Source organism: Triturus cristatus, chromosome 8 (genome assembly GCF_964204655.1).
Source record: "Triturus cristatus chromosome 8, aTriCri1.1, whole genome shotgun sequence".
NCBI lineage: Eukaryota > Metazoa > Chordata > Amphibia > Caudata > Salamandridae > Triturus > Triturus cristatus.
Window position 1 is genome coordinate 35,874,784 of NC_140591.1, and position 22,104 is coordinate 35,896,887.

Below are 22,104 nucleotides of genomic sequence, written 5' to 3' on the forward strand. Positions count from 1 at the left end.
CCGAAGAAATCCCAAAGGAGTCCAGCATCTCCCGAGCCGCAGGGATCGCCCCCTCCGGCTCTCGCAGATAGAGGAGAGCATTGTCAGAATACAGAGAGACCACATGAGTACGACCGTCTACCTCTATACCCCATGGTGCCATATCCCTACGCAATCTTCTCGCCAAAGGCTCCATGGCCAGGGTGAATAGCAACGGGGAAAATGGGCACCCCTGCCGTGTGCCCCTGCCAATTTCAATAGTTTCTGACACATGTCTCCTGGTCCACACTCTGACCCTCGGCCTATGATACAGCAGCTTGACCCACTATGTACTCCCTTCCAAACCCCGTTCTCTGCAGTACCTCCAAAAGGTAATCCCACCAAAGGGTATTAAAAACTTTTTCAATATCTAGGGCGATTACTGCTGCACTGATACCAGTATCCGCTCCCGAGTGGAGAACATGTGACAGTCTACGCAAGTTCATATGTGTCCCCCTCCGAAGCATGAACCCACATTGGTCCTCATGCACAAAGGAGTTCACCATCCTTCGCAGTCTGAGAGCCAGAACCTTGGCCAGTAGTTTAGCGTCCACCCCCAACATAGACAAAGGCCTATATGGAGAGGGATCTTCGGGGTCCCTGTCGGGTTTCGGGAGCATAACAATTTGTGACTCACGCATAGAGCAGGGTAGGACTCCAACCCGTTTAGCCTCCCGCAACGTCTCAAATAGGCGTGGAAGAATCACATCGGCATTCGCCTGATAAAATTCAACTGGAAGACCATCTGGGCCAGGTGCTTTACATCTGGCCATTCCACTCAAGGCTACCCAAAGGTCCCCCAGTTGCAGCTCCGCCTCCAACTCCTCCTGTTGGTCAACTGAGAGCCACGTTAGTGGAACCCCCCGAAGGAAGTCACACCCGTCCGTAGCATCCTCGCCTGTAATCCCGCAGTATGTGTCCACCAGATGGCTAGAGAAAACTTCATTTACACCAATCTGTATATTCACTGAACCTCCCCCGGGGCGGCCTAATGTAAGAATCGGTGGGGGCGGGCGGTCACGCTTTAATAACCACGCCAACACAAGGAGATGATGGACGGAGCGCTGAAACTTTTCAGACACTCACCCCCCGGACCGATCTGGGTGGAATCCATCATAGTTTTTTAGCTCACTTCGCCACCCCAGTTCAGTCACAGATATATGCAATCAATCAATCAATCAATCAAGGCATTTATACAGCGCACTACTCACCCGGAGGGTCTCAAGGCGCTTGGGGGGGGGGGGTGGGGTGCTGCTACTGCTCGAACAGCCAGGTCTTGAGCTTCTTCCTGAAGGAGAGGTGGTCTTGGGTCAGACGAAGGTCGGTCGGGAGGGTGTTCCAGGTCTTGGCGGCCTGGTAGGAGAAGGATCTTCCTCCAGTTGTTGCTCTTCGGATGCGGGGGACGGCGGCGAGCGCGTGGTTGGTCGATCGAAGGTGGCGTTTGGGAGCGTAGAAGTTGAGACGGTTGTTGAGGTAGCTCGGGCCTTGGTCGTGTAGGGCTTTGTGTGCGTGGGTGAGGAGACGGAAGGTGATTCTCTTGTTGACGGGGAGCCAGTGCAGGGGTCTCAGATGTCCGGAGATGTGGCTGCGTCGGGGGTGTCGAGGATGAGTCTGGCTGAGGCGTTCTGGATCCGCTGGAGTCTCTTCTGGAGCTTGGCGGTGGTTCCAGTGTAGAGGGCGTTGCCGTAGTCCAGTCGACTGGTGACGAGTGCCTGGGTGACCGTCTTCCTGGTCTCGGTGGGGATCCACCGGAAGATCTTCCGTAGCATGCGCAGGATGTTGAAACAGGACGCGGAGACGGCGTTGACTTGTCTGGTCATGGAGAGGGAGGAGTCCAGGATGAAGCCCAGGTTGCGTGCGTGGTCCGTCGGTTTCGGTGCGGTGCCCAGGGCGGGGGGCCACCAGGAGTCGTCCCAGGCGGAGGGCGAGGAGCCCAGGATGAGGACTTCCGTCTTGTCTGAGTTCAGTTTCAGGCGGCTGGTCGTCATCCACTCGGCTACGTCTTTCATCCCTTCGTGGAGGTTGGTTCTGGCGGCGGCGGGGTCGTTGGTCAGGGAGAGGATCAGCTGGGTGTCGTCGGCGTAGGAGATGATGTTGAGGTTGTGTTGGCGTGCGATGGCCGCAAGGGGGCTCATGTAGACGTTGAAGAGGGTGGGGCTGAGCGAGGAGCCCTGGGGGACGCCGCAGATGACTTCCGTGGCTGCAGATCTGAACGGTGGTAGGCGGACTCTCTGTGTCCTTCCAGCGAGGAAGGAGATGATCCACTCCAGTGCCTTCTCCTGGATTCCGATGTTGCTGAGGCTCTGCACTAGGGTGCGGTGGCAAACAGTGTTGAACGCTGCGGAGAGGTCTAGGAGGATGAGGGCCGCTGTTTCACCGTTGTCCAGCAGGGCTCGGATGTCATCGGTGGCAGCGATGAGGGCGGTCTCGGTGCTGTGGTTGGCTCGGAAGCCGGACTGTGAGGGGTCGAGGGATCCATTCGTCTCGAGGAAGGCGGCCAGCTGCTTGTTGACGGTCTTCTCGATGACTTTGGCTGGAAACGGGAGGAGCGAGATGGGGCGGTAATTCTTGAGTTCGGTGGGGTCCGCTGTTGGTTTCTTTAGTAGAGCGCTGAGTTCGGCGTGCTTCCAGCTCTCAGGGAAGGTGGCGGTGTCGAAGGAGGTGTTGATGATGTCCCGCAGGTGGGGTGCGATGACAGCGTCGGCCTTGTTGAAGACGTGGTGGGGGCAGGGGTCGGTCGGAGATCCGGAGTGGATAGAGTTCATCGTGCAGATGGTGTCTTCTGTGTTGATCTGGGTCCAGGCGCTGAGGGTGGTGGTGGGGGGTGTTGGTGCGGTCGTGGGGAGCGTTGTTTGTGGGCTGAAGCTGTTGTGTATGTCAGCGATCTTGTTGTGGAAGTAGGAGGCGAGGGAGTTGCAGAGGTCTTGTGACGGGGTGATGTCGTTGTTTCCGGCGTTGGGGTTGGAGAGCTCTTTCACGATGTTGAAGAGTTCCTTGCAGTTGTGCGCGTTGTTGTCCAGCCGGTCCTTGAATGCTGTTTTCTTGGTGGCGTGGATCAGTTGATGGTGCTTCTGGGTGGCGAGCTTGAGGGTGGTCATGTTGTCCGGTGTTGGCTCCCTTCTCCAGGCTTTCTCGAGGGCTCGGCAGTTCTTCTTGGAGCTCTTGAGTTCGTCGGTGAACCATGGGGCCTTCTTGCTGCCGGGTCTGCTAGGCGGGGTCCTCAATGGGGCGAGGTCGTCTGCGCAGTCGCTGATCCACTTCGTGAGGTTGTCGGCGGCCTGGCTGGGGTTCGCTGAGCTGGCGGGAGGGTGCTGGCTCAGGGAAGCGGCGAGCTGGTCTGCTGTGATCTTGTTCTAGTTTCTTCGGGCAGCCTGTTGCTGGTGGTGGTGGATCGTGGATCTTCTGAAGGTGAAGTGGACGCAGCTGTGGTCCGTCCAGTGGAGTCCGGTGGCGTGGCTGAAGCCGATGTCCTTGCTGGAGGAGAAGACAGCGTCGAGTGTGTGTCCGGAGACGTGGGTGGGGGTGGTCACCAGCTGCTTGAGTCCGAGGTTGGCGAGGTTGTCGAGCAGGGTGGTGGTGTTGCGGTCGTTGTTGTTCTCCAGGTGGAAGTTGATGTCCCACAGGAGGATGTAGTCAGCGGAGGGGAGGGCGTGCGGGCTGATGAAGTCGGCGATGTCTTCGCTGAATTGTGTGCGTGGTCCCGGGGGTCGGTAGATGAGGGTGCCTCTGAGGGTGGTCTTGGGATCGGTGTGGATCTGGAAGTGCATGTGTTCGGCGGTTTTGAGGGTGTCGTCGGTGTTGGTTGTGATGCGGATGGTGTCCCTGTAGATGATGGCGATCCCTCCTCCCGTCTGGTTGCCGCGGTCTTTTCGGGTGATCTTGTAGCCCTCTGGGATGGCGATGGCGGGCGCTGAGGAGTCGTTCATCCAGGTTTCCGTGAGGAAGGCTACGTCAGGAGCTGTGGTGTCGAGGAGGTTCCAGAGCTCGATGGCGTGTCTGTGGACGGAGCGGGTGTTGAGTAGGATGCACTTGAGGTGGTTGCTGCTGGTGTTCGGCTTGGCGGGTGCTGGTGCGGGGCAGGTCCGGATGCAGGTGAACTTGCAGGCGCGGCAGCTGAAGTCTTGACCCTGTGCCTCATGGGAACAGTCCAGGCCGAACTGCCAAGCCATGTCTTCCCTGGACCGGAAACAAGCATCCCAGGACCGGTTTCGAGCTAACAGCGCTCATCAGCCAAGCTAGCTTGGATCCAGTGGCAAAGTGAGCAAGGGACCCACGTCTGGGCATACCCTGCCAACTTAGGGCAAACACTAGGAGATGATGCACGGAGCGCTGAAACTTTTCAGACACTCGCCCCCAGTCACAGATCTGGGTGAAATCCATCATCGTTTTTTAGCTCACTTCGCCATCCAAGTTCAGACACAGCTATATGCAAGTCATTGTTGACCCTGTGCCTCATGGGAACAGTCCAGCCCGAACTGCCAAGCCATGTCTTCCCTGGACCGTAAACCGCATCCTGGGACTGGTTGGGGGCTAACAGCCCTCATCAGACAGGCTAGCTTGAATCCAGTGGCAAAGTGAGCAAGTGACCACGCCAGCAATCTACCCGACCTATCCCCTTCTTTATGCAGTGGCTGCCGATATTCCCTGCAGGTCAAGCAATCTAATCTATCCTAAGTCATGAGTAGTTTAGATCTAAAAACAAATGAGGCGAAGTCTCTTGTTTTAATAACTGGGCGTAGAGAGAGGAGAGTTTCACACTTTTACATAGAAGGACGTGAATTAGCTCATACAGACACCTTCTTGTACCTTGGAATAACCTTTGAGAGACAACTATCTTGGACCAACATGATCACAACTAGGGGCCTAGCATTGGAAAAAAGTATAATAGCACTTATTCCTTTACAAAGAAACTGGGTGCAAAGCCCCTTGAGATGATCAAAAAGGTTTACTCTGCCAAATCAATAACAGTGGCAACCTATGGGGCAGGGATATGGGGATACATTAATGCCCATTCCCTCCAGACTATTGAAAATTTATTTTGGAAAAGACTCATTGGCCTTCCAGCTAGCTGGGCTAACTTTATATGCCATGCCGAGCTGGATGTCCCTTATATCGATGACATAATTAGGTTGACCCCCATACTGTTATGGCACTCGATCTGGAGAAGAGCTTCAGTAAACCTTACACAGAGGCTAATAGAAAACTGCCTTATCTTGGAACACACTCAATGGATTCTGTGGTTATTATACATTAAAAATAGCCTCACCTCTCTCGGTTTAGGTCACCTATTTACATCTCCTCCAACCTGCGCTACAGTGTCTAAAAAAGAAATCAAATCATCATTTTTTACCAAAGGGCATTGGAGCGATTCAAATTGAACTGCTCGAAAGCGTCTGTAAAATTATATCTAGAGAGTCCAATTGAACAGGAAGGCGCCCCGGAATATTTATTTTATGTGATCAATTCATGTCATCAACTTATTCTAGTAAGGTTCTGTCTGAACTTTATACCTTGTATGTTTTTTTTTATCCAGCTGGCATCTACTCTATTGCTGACCTTCCGCCCTGCCCGTGCGATAGCTCTTCCTTTCAATCAAACCTATTGTAAATTTTATAAGGCTCACCGCAATAGATTAATCTGGCCGCTTGTGCGTAAACATGATTCTACCCAATGCTCTGCCCAGCTCTGTATTTTTTACAATCATTACCTGATGAATTAGTATGCTTTTCTGTGGCCTCATATTTACTTCTTTCATGGAAGACTAGGCGGCTGGGTAACTTTGTCTTATGAATTATGCATTTTCATCTTGCTCTTAAATCCAATGTTTTTATCACATTATTGTCACCATTTGTATTATGAAAGCTGTACTTTTTAATGTGTGTTTTATATTGTGTACCTTGTACTTTTATGATCTTAATAATTTAAGCATCGAATAAAGTGATCTGACTGACTGATTTATTTTTAAGTAATTTACACGAGTGAGGGTAACCAGGTTATCTAAATTATTCTTTGATTTTTAAAAAAATATGCAATGCTTCTCTGGTTATGAGGTTCCTTTTGGTTGCCACGTTCATTTACCTGATAGCAGAGAGTTACCAGGTTAATTTCGTATTTCCACTTTAGCAATGGGACAGCTGATTAACATAAGAGCAGGACTTGGCTGAGTTAGTTCACTGATGGAATTTCTGTACCTATTTATAACTGCAATATCAACCTTCTCTTAACCTTGAGTACCTGCCCTTAGTTGATTATGTTTTTCAATCAATTTACGCTTTATTCGATTTAAGAAAAATATTAAATCATTAAAGCACGATACATAAAACGAGGATAAAATTACGACCGTACATGAATATAAATTCAACAATCCAATAGAAACAGATTAAAAACAATTTAAAAGAGCTGTAACAAGATGCAGGGACAATCAAAACGTATGATAAATTCATATGCAATTACAATAATACATTACCCTGCATGCTCATTCTGAATCTGACCAACCCTTTCAAGAATTTGGCTTTGTGATCAGAAGGCATCTCTTCATCGAGAAGTTGTAGCCTAATAAAAGATCCATCTTTTCCTGATAAGGGTATTAAACTTACAAAAAAAGATAATATGGATTGTAGACTGAGCTGATATATCATCGCATGGGCATAGGGTACGTGACCAGTCATTTATTTTAGGGAACGTAACCCTGTTATGGAAGTTGCCTAGGCGTAAACACGTCAACAGCATCCTATCATAATTACCTGATGTTCTGAGTAAGTAAGGTTGTGGCACCAGTTGTGTTGGTGTTCTCTGACAGACGATTTCATAACATTGGTGGACAGTTTTATCATCTCCCGGTGGTCTAGACATAGTAATTTTAGTTCCTTCCTAGTGACACGGGACAAGATATCAGGGTTGGCATAATACTCGGGATGGCCTAGATCGTTCATAAAAATTTTAACGAACGCAAGCCATGATATACAAAGAACCCGTTATAGCTTCTGACAATCATTAATCACGTCCCGGTTGAACCTGGTCGCAGTACTAGTCCAAACCTTGTGCCAGAGAAGACCTGGCTCGATTTTAATTAGGTCGGATAAAAATGGTAGAACCAACTCAGCATGGCAGATGTACGTAGCTGTTCTATTCGGGACTGCTAAAAGATATTTTAAGAACCTATTCTCGACCAGTTGTAGGGATGATGTGTTCGCGAAACCCCAGATGCGTGCGCCGTACATAGCTACAGGAATACATTTAACTCTGTATATGGTCAGCAGATGATCGATGGGGCGCTTTCCTAATTTCCTAGAGAAATTCATTAGGGCTCCTATAGCTTTTGTAAACAATATGACAGATTATGTTTTTATGTTTTACAAAAACTCAAGAATATGATGTGTCCAATTTTCTCCATAAAACAGCCACATTTATTGGGAGCTAGATATTTTCAGCATCCACAAATGTTTCTTTTTATTGATTGGTCAGTTATTGTTAGGTTCTTTTGTGAGTTAGGAGATATGCTTAGAGCCTGGGTTGAGTTAGGAGTTCTGCTTGAGGACTAGTTTGTGGTCATTATTGTTAAAATTGTAATTTTATGTCTAAACCTTAATTGGCGGAACTCCTAATTCATTCACTGGTCAAATATGCCCCAATGTTTTTGGCCAATTAAGTAGCCCAAATAAACAACTGTTATCTCAGCAGTGACATTATATTGTTAACATAATGCTATTCACTCAGCAAGAAACAGAGAAGGGCAATATTGTCTGTATAAATCAGTCATCAAACAAAACGTAGCCTGTTACCTCTCAATCGCCATTCTCAAAATCACCTTAGATTAGGAATCATCCCCAAAAAATAATATAATATAATGTATGCTATTTTCTAAGAGTTTATAAGGGTGGTTTAAAACACATCATGCCCCCAGGAAGATCCAGTATGATATGGGGATAGTCATTTTCTTAAATTTGTCTGGTGTAATCTTTTCCACCAAATGCTGACAGTCCTCTGCCTTCCTATCGCCGTGCATGGAGGGGTGGCATCAGACCCATGTATACTGGAGCAGCTAGGTGTTCTTGGGGTCTGGAACAAGGATTCCTCCAGTGAAGTGGCGTCCTCATAGCATCTTTATGGTCTAGGTCATTTTAAGGAGGAAGGGGGAGACCAAGCTCATTTTCTGCCCCATGTATGGTGGATTCTTTGACTAGTAATCCTAGTGATTGCAGTTAGTTCCCCTGGTATTAGCTAGTAAGCTATTTTCTCCTATAATCTGCCTCCCTACTAAGCCATTTGGGTTAAACCAGGAGAGTATTAGGCACACATTATAACAATGGATTGGTATGTGGCCCGAGTGATTACCAGTGGCAAAGGTTAATTCATGCATTCCATCCATCACTGTTTTGTATACTTATTAATTTTCAGGGAGCATTAACTGTGGAGAGACGCCACCGTGGGTAATTATAAATAGCATGTTGTCTCTGGACCTAATCATTTCGTGCCTGGATACAAACGACCCATATAAACCACAGATTTGCCCCAGGGAAAACAGCTGCAGGGACAGGGTTAGGGGGTGTAAACAGTAACACAATCCATCTTCCACCTCACCCCTGAAGCACCATCAATAGCATGCTATGCTTTATCGGGTCTAGCCCTACATAGTGTTGGCCTTCACTGAGCATGGTGCCCCACCAACCCTCCTAAAGACATTTTAGGTATTTTCTAAGTAGCTGAAAAATGTTAGTGAATTTGTCATCAGAACTAGTGGGGACCGCGGAAAAGGGCCAAATATATCCCGATCCATGTGTTAATTCTCCATTCCCAGGTCAGATTTCATGATTACTGAATTTGGGTGTGGGGATACTGAAAGACCAGAATTTCTGATGAGGGCTGTGTTAGAGTCTGCAGCAGGGAATGCCCTATAGCCATGCCTGCTTTACTCACTCACTGGTAGTAATCACACTTCCAAAGTAAATAAGATGTTCCATGTTAAACACAATTTTTAGTTAAACAATTGTGTAAAATATTACATCCAGTAAATGCCATAATTCAATATATGTTTTATTATGTTAGGGATTTTAAACATACTGAATGAACCAGAAAGCAGGTGTTGTGTACTCCGCAATTGGTTCTCTTAAAGCACAGCTAATTTTGTTCAGGTTTCAGTTAAACTGTAGGAAATATTCAGAAAAGCAATAGACAACAGTAAGAATTACAAAGTTAAGAGGTTTGATTCATCACATGTGGCGTTAACCGTAAGCAGTGGCGGGTTTAGGTATTCAAAGTTTTGTGTGGGGAGCTCTATGCTCCTTCTTTCTGGTGCTTTGTCAGTGAATGTACAGATTTTGTTTTAAAATATAAATATGTTTCAGTTTTTAAATTAAGGCAATCTCCTGGCTCTGCAAGGCATCTGTTGCGCGTTAATACATATTTGAAAAGTGCAATATTTCCCAATCATTTACACAAAACATCTACTAGGGTACTCTGCAGCAAGACTGACAGTTACATAATCAAATTCTGTCATGTTTTTGAATGCAACATATCTGAGAAATACAGCTCATTATGCCACCTTTTGCGTCCTCTTTCACGGTCCTAATTTAGTTTAGCACCCATTTTTGTATGCTACATGTGAATCTTTTCAGGGACTCTCTAATGAGCGGCATCTTTGACCTGTGGATAAGAGGGTTCTCACCAGGCTATGGCTGTTCTTGGTTCTGTTCACCAAGTTTGAGTTTTTTCTTTCCCTTTCTAGGTATTTTAATCAAGCCCCGCACATAGTGCCTATTAAAACATCCAACCATCCATCTAACCCCTGATTCAGATTACTGTTTCTATCAGTAGCGCAATAGCAATTGACACCAAGCACTGCCCAAAGCAAACACAAAGAGATGATGGATGGAGCGCTGAAACTTTTCAGACACTCCCCTCCCGTCAAAGATCTGGGTTGAATCCATCATCTTTCTTTAGCTCACTTCGCTACCCCAGTTCAGACCCAGCCATATGGAAATCAGTCTTGACCCTGTGCCTCATAGGAACAGTCCAGCACAAACTGCCAAGCCAGGTTCTCCCTGGACCGGAAACAAGCATCTTGGGACCAGTTTTGGGGTAACACCCCATATCAGCCAGGCTAGCTTGAATCCTGTTGCAAAGTGAGCAAAGGACCCACGTCTGGGCATACCCTGCCAACTTAGGGTGAACAAAGCAAACACAAGGAGATGATGGACTGAGCGCTAAATGTTTTCAGATACTCACCCCAGTCACAGATCTGGGTTGAATCCATCATCGTTCTTTAGCTCACTTCGCCACCCCAGTTCAGACTCAGCCATCTGCAAATCAGTCTTGACCAAGTGCCTCATGGAAAGAGTCCAGCCCGAACTGCCAAGCCACGTCTTCCCTGTACCGGAAACAAGCATCCTGGGACCGGTTTCGGGGTAACACCCCTTATCAGCCAGGCTAGCTGAAATCCAGTGGCAAAGTGACCAAGGGGCCCACGTCTGGGCATACCCTGCCAACTTAGGACGAACAAAGCAAACTCAAGGAGATGATAGATGGAGCGCTGAAACTTTTCAGATACTTACCCCCAGTCACAGATCTGGGTTGAATCCATAATCGTTCCTTAGCTCACTTTGCCACCCCAGGTCAGGCCCATCCATATGCAAATCAGTCTTGGCCCTGTGCCTCATGGGAACAGTCCAGCCCGAACTGCCAAGCCAGGTCCTCCCTGGACCGAAAACAAGCATCCGGGGACCAGTTGTGGGCATGCCAAGCACTGCCCACCCTGAATCCCAAACCATTTGTGAGCTACCTTGAAGCTAATAAACTCACCAATATCAAATATATGTTCAAACTCTGTGCATCCATTTTGTATGTGCGTGATCATAGTAGCATCAGTTAGTAACACACTAAAATGTGTCGGTCTTCCTAACAGTGCCTTGGGACGAAACGGGCAATATCTGTTCAATTTCTTAAATGATGAATGTACCGATATTGTAAACCGTGAAATTATACCAACTAATTCTCATTTAGTCTCAAACTTTTGCCTTTTGTCTTGAGAAGGATTCTATTGTTCAGACACCCTTTTTGTAATTTAATTTATTGTACACATTTTCTTTACTGCTTATTCTTTGCTAACATATACGTGTGTTGAAGTAGAAACTTATTTAATAATTGGCTTGCGCTGCTATAAGACTCGAGCTGCACCTCGCTGACAAGGTCCAACAAGGTAAAAACTTTTCTGGGGTTGCTTTGTTCCTGTTGAGAGGAAAGCTGGCCTGTCAGTTCAGAAAGTAATGTTCCTTTTGGGGCAAAAGAAGGCTGATTTGCATAAGGATGGTTCCTTTCTCAAGTGGCAGAGTGAGCAAAACTGAATTGTGGGCCTGTGTAATTAACAGTGGCAGAGACATCAGAGACACACTGTACATGTACTAAAAGATTTGTAGTTATGGCTTAACCCATGCATTTAGTGATTACTAATTTCTTTACACCCACAGAAACCAGATTTATGAATACATAAGAGGGAAAATCATGAAGAAAATATCCTGGTTCTGGAAATTATTCCTGTATTCACGAAGAACAGGAACTGATGGCAAACAGCAATAAGAAGCAGGACAATATAGTAGGAGGCAGATAATCTCTTACATGAAGAAACATCAAGAACAATCCAGTGGTGTCAAGAGGCTGAGAACCTCCATAAGATCTGAATAAAATAAAGTTACAACATTAACACTGCCACAACAAAATAACACCCATTGCCTGATAACCATGCTGTGTTGTTAGTCTATCGTAGTTGCTATTTTGGCTCTTCCATGGAAACCACTGAAAAACAGAAGACCTTTTAAGGAAACGTGAATGTGGCAAGAGTGTTCATCAACCATCACAACTACGAGTCTACTTGCAAACAGAGAAGAACAACCTTACATGTGTAGTGCTTGGAAGAAGGGTTTATATCACTCATCAATGCTGCACTTTTATCAGCAAACCACACGATCAAAAAACTTCCGGTTCTAATGAATGTAAAAAGAATTCTAATGAGTAATCGGTTCAACAGGGTGATTAAAAGACTCATACAGGAGATAAAGCAAACACATGCAGTGAGTGATGAATGAGCTTTACCCACTCATCACCCCTATAGAGCCATTATCAAACACACAGAAAAAAGTCATTCAAATGGAAATGTTTTAGTAACTCATTAAATCTAAATAGCCAAAAACTATACGAGAGAGTTTTATTCATTTAGTTAAGCTAAAAACCTTTCAGCGAACACACATATGAGACAAGCCATACACATGCAGTGAATTTGGAAAGAACTTTATTTTCTCAGCAAACCTAAAGATCTATGAGCGTAAACACAACCGGGAAACTCCAGACACATATAGTGAATACAGAAATAGGGTTAATGAGATTACACACCTAAAGTGACATCAGACAATTCATGCAGCACACAACCTATAGCCGTGCAGTGAGTGTGGAAAGAGCTTTACTGAGTCAGTAACTCTTAAAAGCCATCAGCGAACAAACACAGAGCAACACCATTTAAATGCAGTGAATGTGGACAGAGATTTACTCATTCATCAGGCTTGAAGAGCTGCCAGTGAACACACACACACACACACAACAGAAAAACGACATACACGCAGTGAATGCAATAAGAGCTTTGCTCACTAATCAACATTAAAATCCCACCAACGAACACACATGGATGAGAAACCATACAGTTGCAGTGAATGTGGAAAGAGCTTTATTTACTCATCGCACCTAAAGACCCATCAACTAATACATACAGGAGAAAAACCACACACCTGCACTGAATGTGGAAAGAGATTTATGTACTCATCACACCTAAAGACCCATCAATTAATACATACAGGAGAAAAACCATACACCTGCACTGAATGTGGAAAGAGCTTTTACCAGTCCATTACCCTAAAATACCACAAAAGAATACACACTGGTGAAAAACCATATAGTTGTACCGAATGTGCCAGGAGCTTTAATGACTCATTTAGCCTAAAGTTACATCAACGAACACATACAGGTGAAAAACCATACACATGCAGTGAATGTGGAAAGTGCTTTACTCGATCAGCAACCTTAAAGACCCATCAGCGAACACATACAGGAGAAAAACCATACGCATGCGGTGAATGTGGAAAGAGCTTTGCTTCCTTATCAAACTTAAATTTCCACAAACGAACACACTCAGGAGACAAACCATACAGCTGCAGTGAATGTGGTAAGAGCTTTAATCTATCAACACTCTTAAAATACCACCAGCAAATGCACACGGGTGAAAAACTGCACAGTTGCAGTGAATGTGGCAGGAACTTTAATAAGGCATCTAATCTAAAACTACATTGGCGAACACACACAGGGGAAAAACCATATGCATGTAGTGAATGTGGAAAGAGCTTTGCTTCTGCATCAAACTTAAATATCCACCAACGAACACACTCAGGAGAAAAACCCTACAGCTGCAGTGAATGTGGTAAGAGCTTTCATCAATCAACAGCCTTAAAATACCACCAACGAATGCACACCGGTGAAAAACTGTACAGTTGCAGTGAATGTGGCAGGAATTTTAATCAGGCATCCAATCTAAAGCTACATTGGCGAACACACACAGGGGAAAGACCATACAGATGCAGTAAATGTGGAAAGAGCTTTCATCACTCAGGAAACCTAAAGACCCATCAGCGAACACATACAGCAGAAAAACCATACACTTGTAATGAATGTGGAAAGAACTTTATGCAATCAGGAGCCCTAAAGATCCATCAACGAATACATACAAAAGAAAAACCACACAGAAGGGGTGAACGTGGAAAGAGCTTTAGTCAACCAGCGCATCTAAAGATCAATAAGAGAAAACACAGGAGAAAACCATACACCAGCAGTGAACATGGGGAGAGCTTTATTGAATCAGTGAAGCTAAATACCCTTCAGCAAATGCAAACTATAGATGAACCATAACTTACAGTGAATTGGGCAAAATCTTTATCGACTCATCAAAATTAAAGTTCCAACAGTGACCATATAGGAATAAAACTGTGCCCTCGCAGTAAATGTGAAAGGAGCTTTTTGTTGTCTCAGTGCGGCTTAAGGTGCACAAGTGAAAGCATGCAGGAGAGAAAACATAAACCTGCATTGAATGTCAAAATATTTTTCGCCCTCATCACAACTCAAATGCCATTAGCAGACATAAGCACGCGGGGTGAAGGGAGAGTAAAACATGTAGGGTAAGTTTCAGTCATTCCTCCCTCTGATCTGCAAAGCCTCACCGGTAGTAATATAGTAAGGATGTCTCTGATTAATTATCCCCTGGGTCCATTATCAAACACACAAAGGAAACAAACATACTTTTGCAGTGGATGTGGGAAGAGCTTCTGTGAGTTTTTTAACCTTACTGGGCATCAGCGAGTACACACAGGGGAAAGCACATACACATGAAACATATATGGAGTGAGTTGCAGTTTGTCATCAAAAATAAATTGCCATCAGTAAATCAAAAATGCAAAAAAAATATTTCAGATGCAATAAATGTGGGATTCTTTTTTTTGGTTTCTCAACACTCCTAGACGTATTAGTTGTCAAGAAACTACAAAAACAGACCATCTTTGTACAGATCCCAGTGTATGCTGTTTTGGAGAGGGGAAAATCATGAAATGATTCATGGCTATGCCACAAGAAGTTGGCAAATAAGGAATAAAACAACAAGCTATTTAGTTATTCCTATTCAGTGCTACCCTGCTTATACACACCTAGATGGGAGACCTGTAACAGTTCTCTTATGACTTCTGGAAAGCTGTTATATTTGCCCACACTAGTACTAAAAACAGAACTTACAGCCCACCTGAGAGTTTGGAGATGTAGCTCATGAGCCATGTACTTAACATGTTATGTCATGCCAGACTGCAAAGAGGAACCTTTGAAGTCAATCACCAGTGAAGACGCATATTCTATGGATGAGGTTGTTACTGATTTAGAATCTGTTCTAGAAATGCCTACTGCTTCTCTGATACTTACTCCTTGGGTGAGAATACTGTTCACTGCTTATCCAAAGCATGGTTTTCAGGATGCCTGCACTGACCTCACCTGGTCCTTGGTGACCGTATGATGTGCATACTTTGCTTTGTCTAGAGATGCACGGTCAGTAAAGACCATTTCTCCCCTGCAGGGTTACAGTGGCAGTGTCTGTTTGAGGTAGTACCTCTAAGACTTTGAATGATCTCTGCGAAGTGCTGAATTCTTCAGAAAATCTAAATGATTAACAACCAAGGACAACTGTACTTAATATAAGATGAGCTATACACATAGGCTGCCACTAATCTGTCCACTATTTCAAATTGACATTATACACACCTTAAGGTCCTCGTGTTTTGCCTGGCATTGCATCTCCACAAGGGGTTTAGCTCCAGGCAACTACATGTACTGTGGTGTCTTCAGGCCCTTGGTTATTGCACCCTCAAACTCTGGGCCCAAAAGCACCAGACCTCAGAGGAACTGTCGAGGCTGCAGGATGCATCTGCACCTGGCCCCTTTCTGCTCTCATAATTCTGTCCTCCAGCTGAAGTGAAAGAAGCTGTGCCCCCTAAACATTTCCAATACACCAGAGAAGCAACCACTGCTCATAAAAATGGTCCAGAGGTTTTACAACCAGCTCAAAGCAGGTGGTAAATGTGTGAGAAATTGAATTGTTGGTTGAGGGGGGGTGTAACCCTACGCAAGCAATAGTCACAATCCTTGGCAGTGTGAAACACAAAAATCTACTAAATTAACCAATGCTTAACCCACTGATAGCTTGGCGCAAAAATAGTTGGGCGCAAGTTGGAGGCAGTGTGTAAAGTATTTATGCAGCCCACCTACAGTAATGAAGTAAAACCACAACAGAAGAAAAATCAACACTAATTTAGCAAAATATAGTGACATTTAATACATTATTTGATACTAAAATGGCAAATTCCTAATCACTGGAAATGGAGATTTGACGTTTTAAAGTTTTAGATAAATGTAGTGCCAAAAGGCTCCAAGTGCCAACTGAGGGTATCTGGCCATGCTGGACAGGAACAAAGTCACAAGTTCTGGCCAACCGCAATGGAGCGCAGGTCGGACACAGGAACAAGTTTGGCCCACTGTGGATTGTACCTTATCGAACAATCTTGGTGCGCGATCTGCACGGCATTGCTTTGCGAGACTTTGTGTCATCTGGTGTTGGTTCTAATGAAACTGTGCCCAAGGCTCTGTGGAGTTTTAAAGCGCTTCGTGTCAGTTCTGATGAGCTGTGGGGCAAGGCTTCGCACCATTCGACGTCCATTCCAATGAGGCTGGCAGCTATGTGGCGACACATTGTGTACTGTGTCAGTTTCGATGAAGCTTGTAGTTGTGCAGCAAGGTTTTGCGGGCCATTGCAGAAGATTTGATGGGACTTTCAGTTGGGCCAGAAGGAGCCCTCAGTGATGCCAGCCAATGGACAGGACCTGTGGAGGCACAACTTGGATATCAGGAACTCACTCCAGCAGAGGCCAGCAGGGCTCAGGCAGGTCCGGTGCTACAGGTCAGATGGGCACTTGCAGAGAGGCCTCTGGAGCTTGTTGTGTCCCTGTAGTTCAGAACAGAGGATCAGTCAACTGACCCTCTGAGTCATTGAGCCTGGGCTGCAGGAACCAAGTCCAGTCTTCCTTCTCATCAAACAGGGTAAGCCTCAAGCAGCAGGGCGTCCTTCTTCTGTAGTATGCAAAGGTCCAGGAGTGTATTGAAGAGTTGTGTCTGAGGGTCCAATATTTATACCTGGTGCCCACATTGAAGTAGGAGAAGCTTCTAGAGTTTCCCCCCAGAGATGTCTGGAATTTCTTTCCTCCTTCTCCTGCCCCCAGATTGTCTGGCTGGGCCAGTGCATTTTTAGTACAAGTGTGCCATCTCCTCCACCTCCCCCCCCCCCCCCGCCCGCCATTAAGCCAGGATGGGCCATCCTGCCAACTCCCAGAACATCTATTCTGATACTGCCTGGGAGGAATAACAAAGGCAAGCTGGCAACAACACCTAGTCATGTGACCCAGGAACAGGCTGCAGGCACCAAATTATAAGGAAAAGAAAATGCCAACTTTCTAAAAGTGGCATTTTCAGAATTGTAATTTAAAATCTGACTTTTCCATTAGAGGGGGTTTTTAATTATTGGACACCTGGGAGCACCCAGATGGGAGAGTCGGAGGACAGGGTGGACTGACAGAGGGGGATGGGGCTGACTCCTCGAGAGACTCTGCTGGGGAAGTGAGCACACACTGAATATGGCCGACAGCTGGGCTACTAGACTGACTTGGCCTGCCTGAGTCGTGGATCGGGTTGGCTGAGCGCCCACTCATTCACCCCCGATGTCTGTTTGTTGCTCCTGCCGCTGAGGACCTCTCCTGTTGGCCAAGGGGTGGCTGCCCGACCACCTTTTTTCCCCCTTTCTTTTCTTTGCGCTTTAGTTTTCCCTGAACAAGCTGATCTGCGCGATCCCTGAATTGATTTGGTTGCCCCAACCCCTTTTTCTTTTTAGTTCTTCGCTTATCAGTTTTCACACTTCCCTCTTATCCTTTTACCGCACTTTGCCTTGCTTTAAATGGAGGTCTGGATTAGGCAGTTATAATTGATGGGTCTTTGCATGATTTGTGTATGGGGCCTTGTTTGGTTGACCATTGCTTGTATTCTTCTTGAATGTTGTAGAACTGTCATGCCCTGTTTGATGATGCATTTATTTCGAACTATCTTCACCTTTGCTTGTTGTTTATTATAAATGCCAATAAACATATGTTTACAAAAAAGAGGGTTTTGAATTGCAATTCTTTCAACACCAAATGTGACTTTCCTATCTGCTTCTAATCAAAAGTTATCACTTATTAAATGATAAGGTAACCCGCTGTTATCTTATTGGAGTTGTTGGCCTCACTGTAATAAGAAACACATTTAAGAGTATTTCACTGCCAGGACATGTAAAACTTAAAAGTACATGTGCAACTCTGTAAATACCTTGTGGGCTGCTTAAGGCCTACCCTAGGGTTGAACTTTACGTATCAAAAAGGAAGTTTTGGGCCTGGCAAAAGGTTTATTTTTGAATGATTGTTATAATGCAATCACGTAATTTAACACAAGAATCCAACTGAAAACAGTTGAAGCAATTGTAGTGTGCAGTTCTGGAGCGAGTCCTGCCTATGCTCATGAAATAAATTGTGGCAATCCAATCTGAACCAGTATTAGAGGTCTTTTTCATCACCAGCCCATTTTTGCACACTCGCGTACCCAAAATCGGAAAGAGATACTAAGCAAGCCAGCACTACAACTCACAAAGGAATTAAAAATGTCAGAACTCCATTTATTGCAGCAATATAATAGTGGGAAATGCTGTATCACATCCTAAAATAGGACAACAGATGAAACTGAAACACACATAGGATTGCAAGGCACAGATTGTAATATACGCTATCAAATGCCCATGCGGTTTATTGTACGTGGGGAAAGCAGAGAGGAAAATAAAAGTGCATTTCACGGAACATAAAAACATGACCAGGAATTAAAATACTCCAGTTTGGCTGCACATTGGTTGGACAAGAATCGCAATACTGCACAGTTGCACTTTACATGTTTGGAAACCATCATGGTGACCCCTGAAATTAACATACAAATAGCTTTGTCTCAAAGGGAAACATTTTGTATAAAACACTTTGACAGTTTTTACCTAACGGCAATAATGACTAACTAGAGATGGAGCGTTTTCTGTAGTGTTTTGCAGTTTTTCATTTGAAGTCTTCCGATACGAATTTCACATATTAGCTTATACTGGTTTCTTTTGTGTTGCAGTTTTCTCTTACAGGACTGTGGTACTCATCGCTAGTGTTTCATTTGTGTCCAGCAGCAAGCATACCGCCCTCTTTTTTGTCCACTGATGTAATTACTGCAATGCTTTGTAATATGGTCCCAATTTAATGATGTCATTGATGTAGTATTGTACAACCATTGTATTCCCTTATTTGCATGATTATAGGATCATCATATACATATTTAAAAGTACTATTGTCGACAAGCCACCTTCATATGTCCAACAAAACGACTATTGTACATTTGTTCATAGCATGTTCCCACTTATTCGTGTTTAAAAGCATAGATGTATTTATGCTCCTTTGTTTTATGCTGCCTAACACATCAAACCTTTTAACAGCTTGAGCTGGGTCTTTTTCCTACCTTCTTCATCATGTACTCCACGGCACCCACTTCCTGACCCTTAAAATCATTATTGCGTTTACACAGTGTTTCTGTACTCTTCAGCGGCGCATTGATGAACGAGGTTAAACCCGCGGTTCCCTTCTCCAGGTAACACGCTGCACTTTTACTCTGTATTCAATTTGGAGGCAGCTTTGTGTAAACCAGTCATGACTGAGGATTGACTTAGTTTGGTTGTCAGTGATTACCGACCTGCAAGCTGGACTGTCGCTCCAAGCAGCTTCCTCACATTCACGTGGATCTGGGTGTCCCGTACTATAAGCGTGTCGTTTTTACAGGTGTTGATTTTCACACTCACTTGAAGGGCTGCATGTTTACAGCACTGTATGTGTCACAAAATCTTTAAAGCCACTAGCTCCTTGTTTCAGGTTTGGTGCTTTAAACTCAAATATTGCCCTTCGTTTAACCGGGAAGGATGTTTTGAATCTAGTATTGGTGTTAGTAAGTATCATCACTGCCACGCACTCGGCTTCACTGAGGTACATGCTGGGTAATGTACTTTCACTGAGCACCAGTCATCTGTAGGCACAACAATCAGCTATTTGATTTTGACACACTTATCTTCATGCGTATAATTCACACCCAGATCAGCATTTGAACACTTGTATGTAAAGTGTAAGTGACTCAACCCGAGGGCTATTACATGGTTCACTGGTGACGTTTTACATGTGCACTCTAGACTCTAGATGGTCCCTGGCGGCATCTTGATACAGTTTATAGTCACGAGGTGTGATACTTTGCATGTTCTTCTGTACGGACTCATGTCTTTTTTATTTTCCTTCCATATACTGTTGCATTTACTGATGTTTTTACTTTATACTGCTTTTTACCTGACCTTTATGATGTTCACTTCAAACTTTTTGCATGATTCATAGTTAACCCTGACGAAGGGTGTTACACTTTAAATGCATTGGGTTATATCAACAAATATGCTGCTCTTCAATTTCCAATAATGATATCTCAGCAACTTCCATCTACAAGCGGAGAACAACATTTGTAACTGCAATAAAAGCTTAACATCAGCCTGTTTTGAATAGACTGTACAAAACAATTATCAACACTTTCTCCAGGAGCTTCCTAGGGTACATAGTTGTGCGTTCTGGGTCTAGTTCACCTTTTAGTGACTAGCTAACTGCAAAAGGTTTACTCTGCCAGGTCGAAATGGCAGTTAAAACCTGCACACACAGGCTTCAATGGCAAGCCTGAGACACATTAAAAAAGGCTACTTAATTGGGTGGCACAATCAGTGCTACAAGCCACTAGTAGCATTTAATTTACAGGTTCTGAGTACAGATAGTACCACTTTACTAGTGATTTACAAAGAAATAAAATTTGCCAATTGGAGGAATGACAAGCACTTAGCACTGGTGAGCAGTAGGAAAGTGGACAGACCCATAAACGCCAACGAAACAAGCACAGAAAGTTGCATAAACGGAGTCTCTGGCTCAGCTCTACAAGCTTTGTTATCACACCAACAGCTGACATGAGTGAACTTAGTTCAATGTGCCAGCGCTGAATGTGAAAAACCTGTTATTTTAACCCTGCAGAACACCACCCAATATATTAATGAGGGGCTATCAATGCTTTTAGGTTACTAGCAGGGAGCAGTGGTAATCCAAACAATCGTTCATTATTGATTTACTAGAAACGTAATATGGATTCCAACATATTTTTTTAAATAGTTATTTTAAATGGGGACGCTAGGTGGCGCACCAGCGAATGGACGCCTTCCTGTAGGGCTCCCGCTGTCCGGCGGCATAAATCCGGTTATTTATCCTCAACGGGCACACCTGGGTGCCGTCATCGCAAGCGAAGGTCCAGAAAGATGTCAGGAGTGGGCAGACGGCCGTAGAGGGCTCTAGCCACTGTGGTACCGACGAGAGAGGAGTCGAAAGTTGCGGCGGACGCAACGACGGAAGACGCTGGGCCGCGGCCCCGGATCGGGCTGGTAGGCGAGGCCGTGGCTGAGAACGCGGTGGAAGGCTGCAGACAACGGAGACGGTCTGGGAGGCCCACCCGGGTTCGCAGTGACCTGGCTGGGTGAGAGGTGCAGATCGGAGCGACAGATTGCTGGGTGAGAGCGAGCAGCGGTGCCTCCCCCCCCCCCCCGTCCCCTGGAGTGGCTGCGGGGCCTGAGCACCTCCTGCGGCCCGGGATTGGTCTGGCGTCGGCTGGCGCTTGGTAGGGGACCTCGGGCAAGAATATTTTGGAACCGGGGACAGAGGCAAGGGGTGTCGATCCCTCCCCCCCCCCTGATATTGCGAGAGGAGCAGCGTGACGAGTTCCTGACACAGAATAGGCAATATCTGGCGTGCAGGTGGCATGGTGCGATGATGCTCGGCTGAGGGGCGGAAGGAGCCACGACTGGCACCACCGGTTACAGCGTACTGTCCCCCCAGGACTGAAGATAATGGCTGGTGCGCCCCGCTTGCGTGGTTGAGAGAAGATAAAAAGCACGTGGCCTGAGGTATTGATGTAGAGCTGGTGCAGTTGTGCGTGCGATCCACTTTTAAACTGGGTGCGGATACGATTGCCTGCATAGAGGGACATGCACTATAAAGACTATACGAATTTATCACTTGGGTTCGCAGACTGGCGAGTTAAACGCTCTAGAAGAAGCGGAAGTGGGAGTGTCGCTGTGATTGTGCTGGTGGTACCGGAGACCTTCGCCCGAGGACAGCGATGGGCAGGACGGACACTAGGCAGCCCAAACTCACGTTTGCGGCTAGTAAGAAAACGACAGCGCCAGGAGAGACGGCGCGCCACCCGGATGAGACGGCTGAGGCGTCGGGGGGGGAGCTGTGGATACGGCGACGAATTTACAGGATGTACTACGCGAGGTGCGCCAAGGGTTTGCGACAA

At 45.7% G+C, this 22,104-nt stretch overlaps 1 protein-coding gene across 1 annotated transcript in view; it reads left to right on the plus strand.

Annotated features, from left to right (window-relative positions):
• Positions 1-17,789, plus strand: part of LOC146799901 (uncharacterized) — a 35,882-nt gene extending 18,093 nt beyond the window's left edge. The window contains exon 2 of the mRNA XM_085620830.1: positions 11,481-17,789. Within this exon, the coding sequence (XP_085476956.1) occupies positions 12,685-13,959 (1,275 nt within the window). The 5' untranslated portion in view covers positions 11,481-12,684 and the 3' untranslated portion in view covers positions 13,960-17,789. The remainder of the gene's footprint in view (positions 1-11,480) is intronic.
• The last annotated feature ends 4,315 nt before the right edge of the window (positions 17,790-22,104 follow it).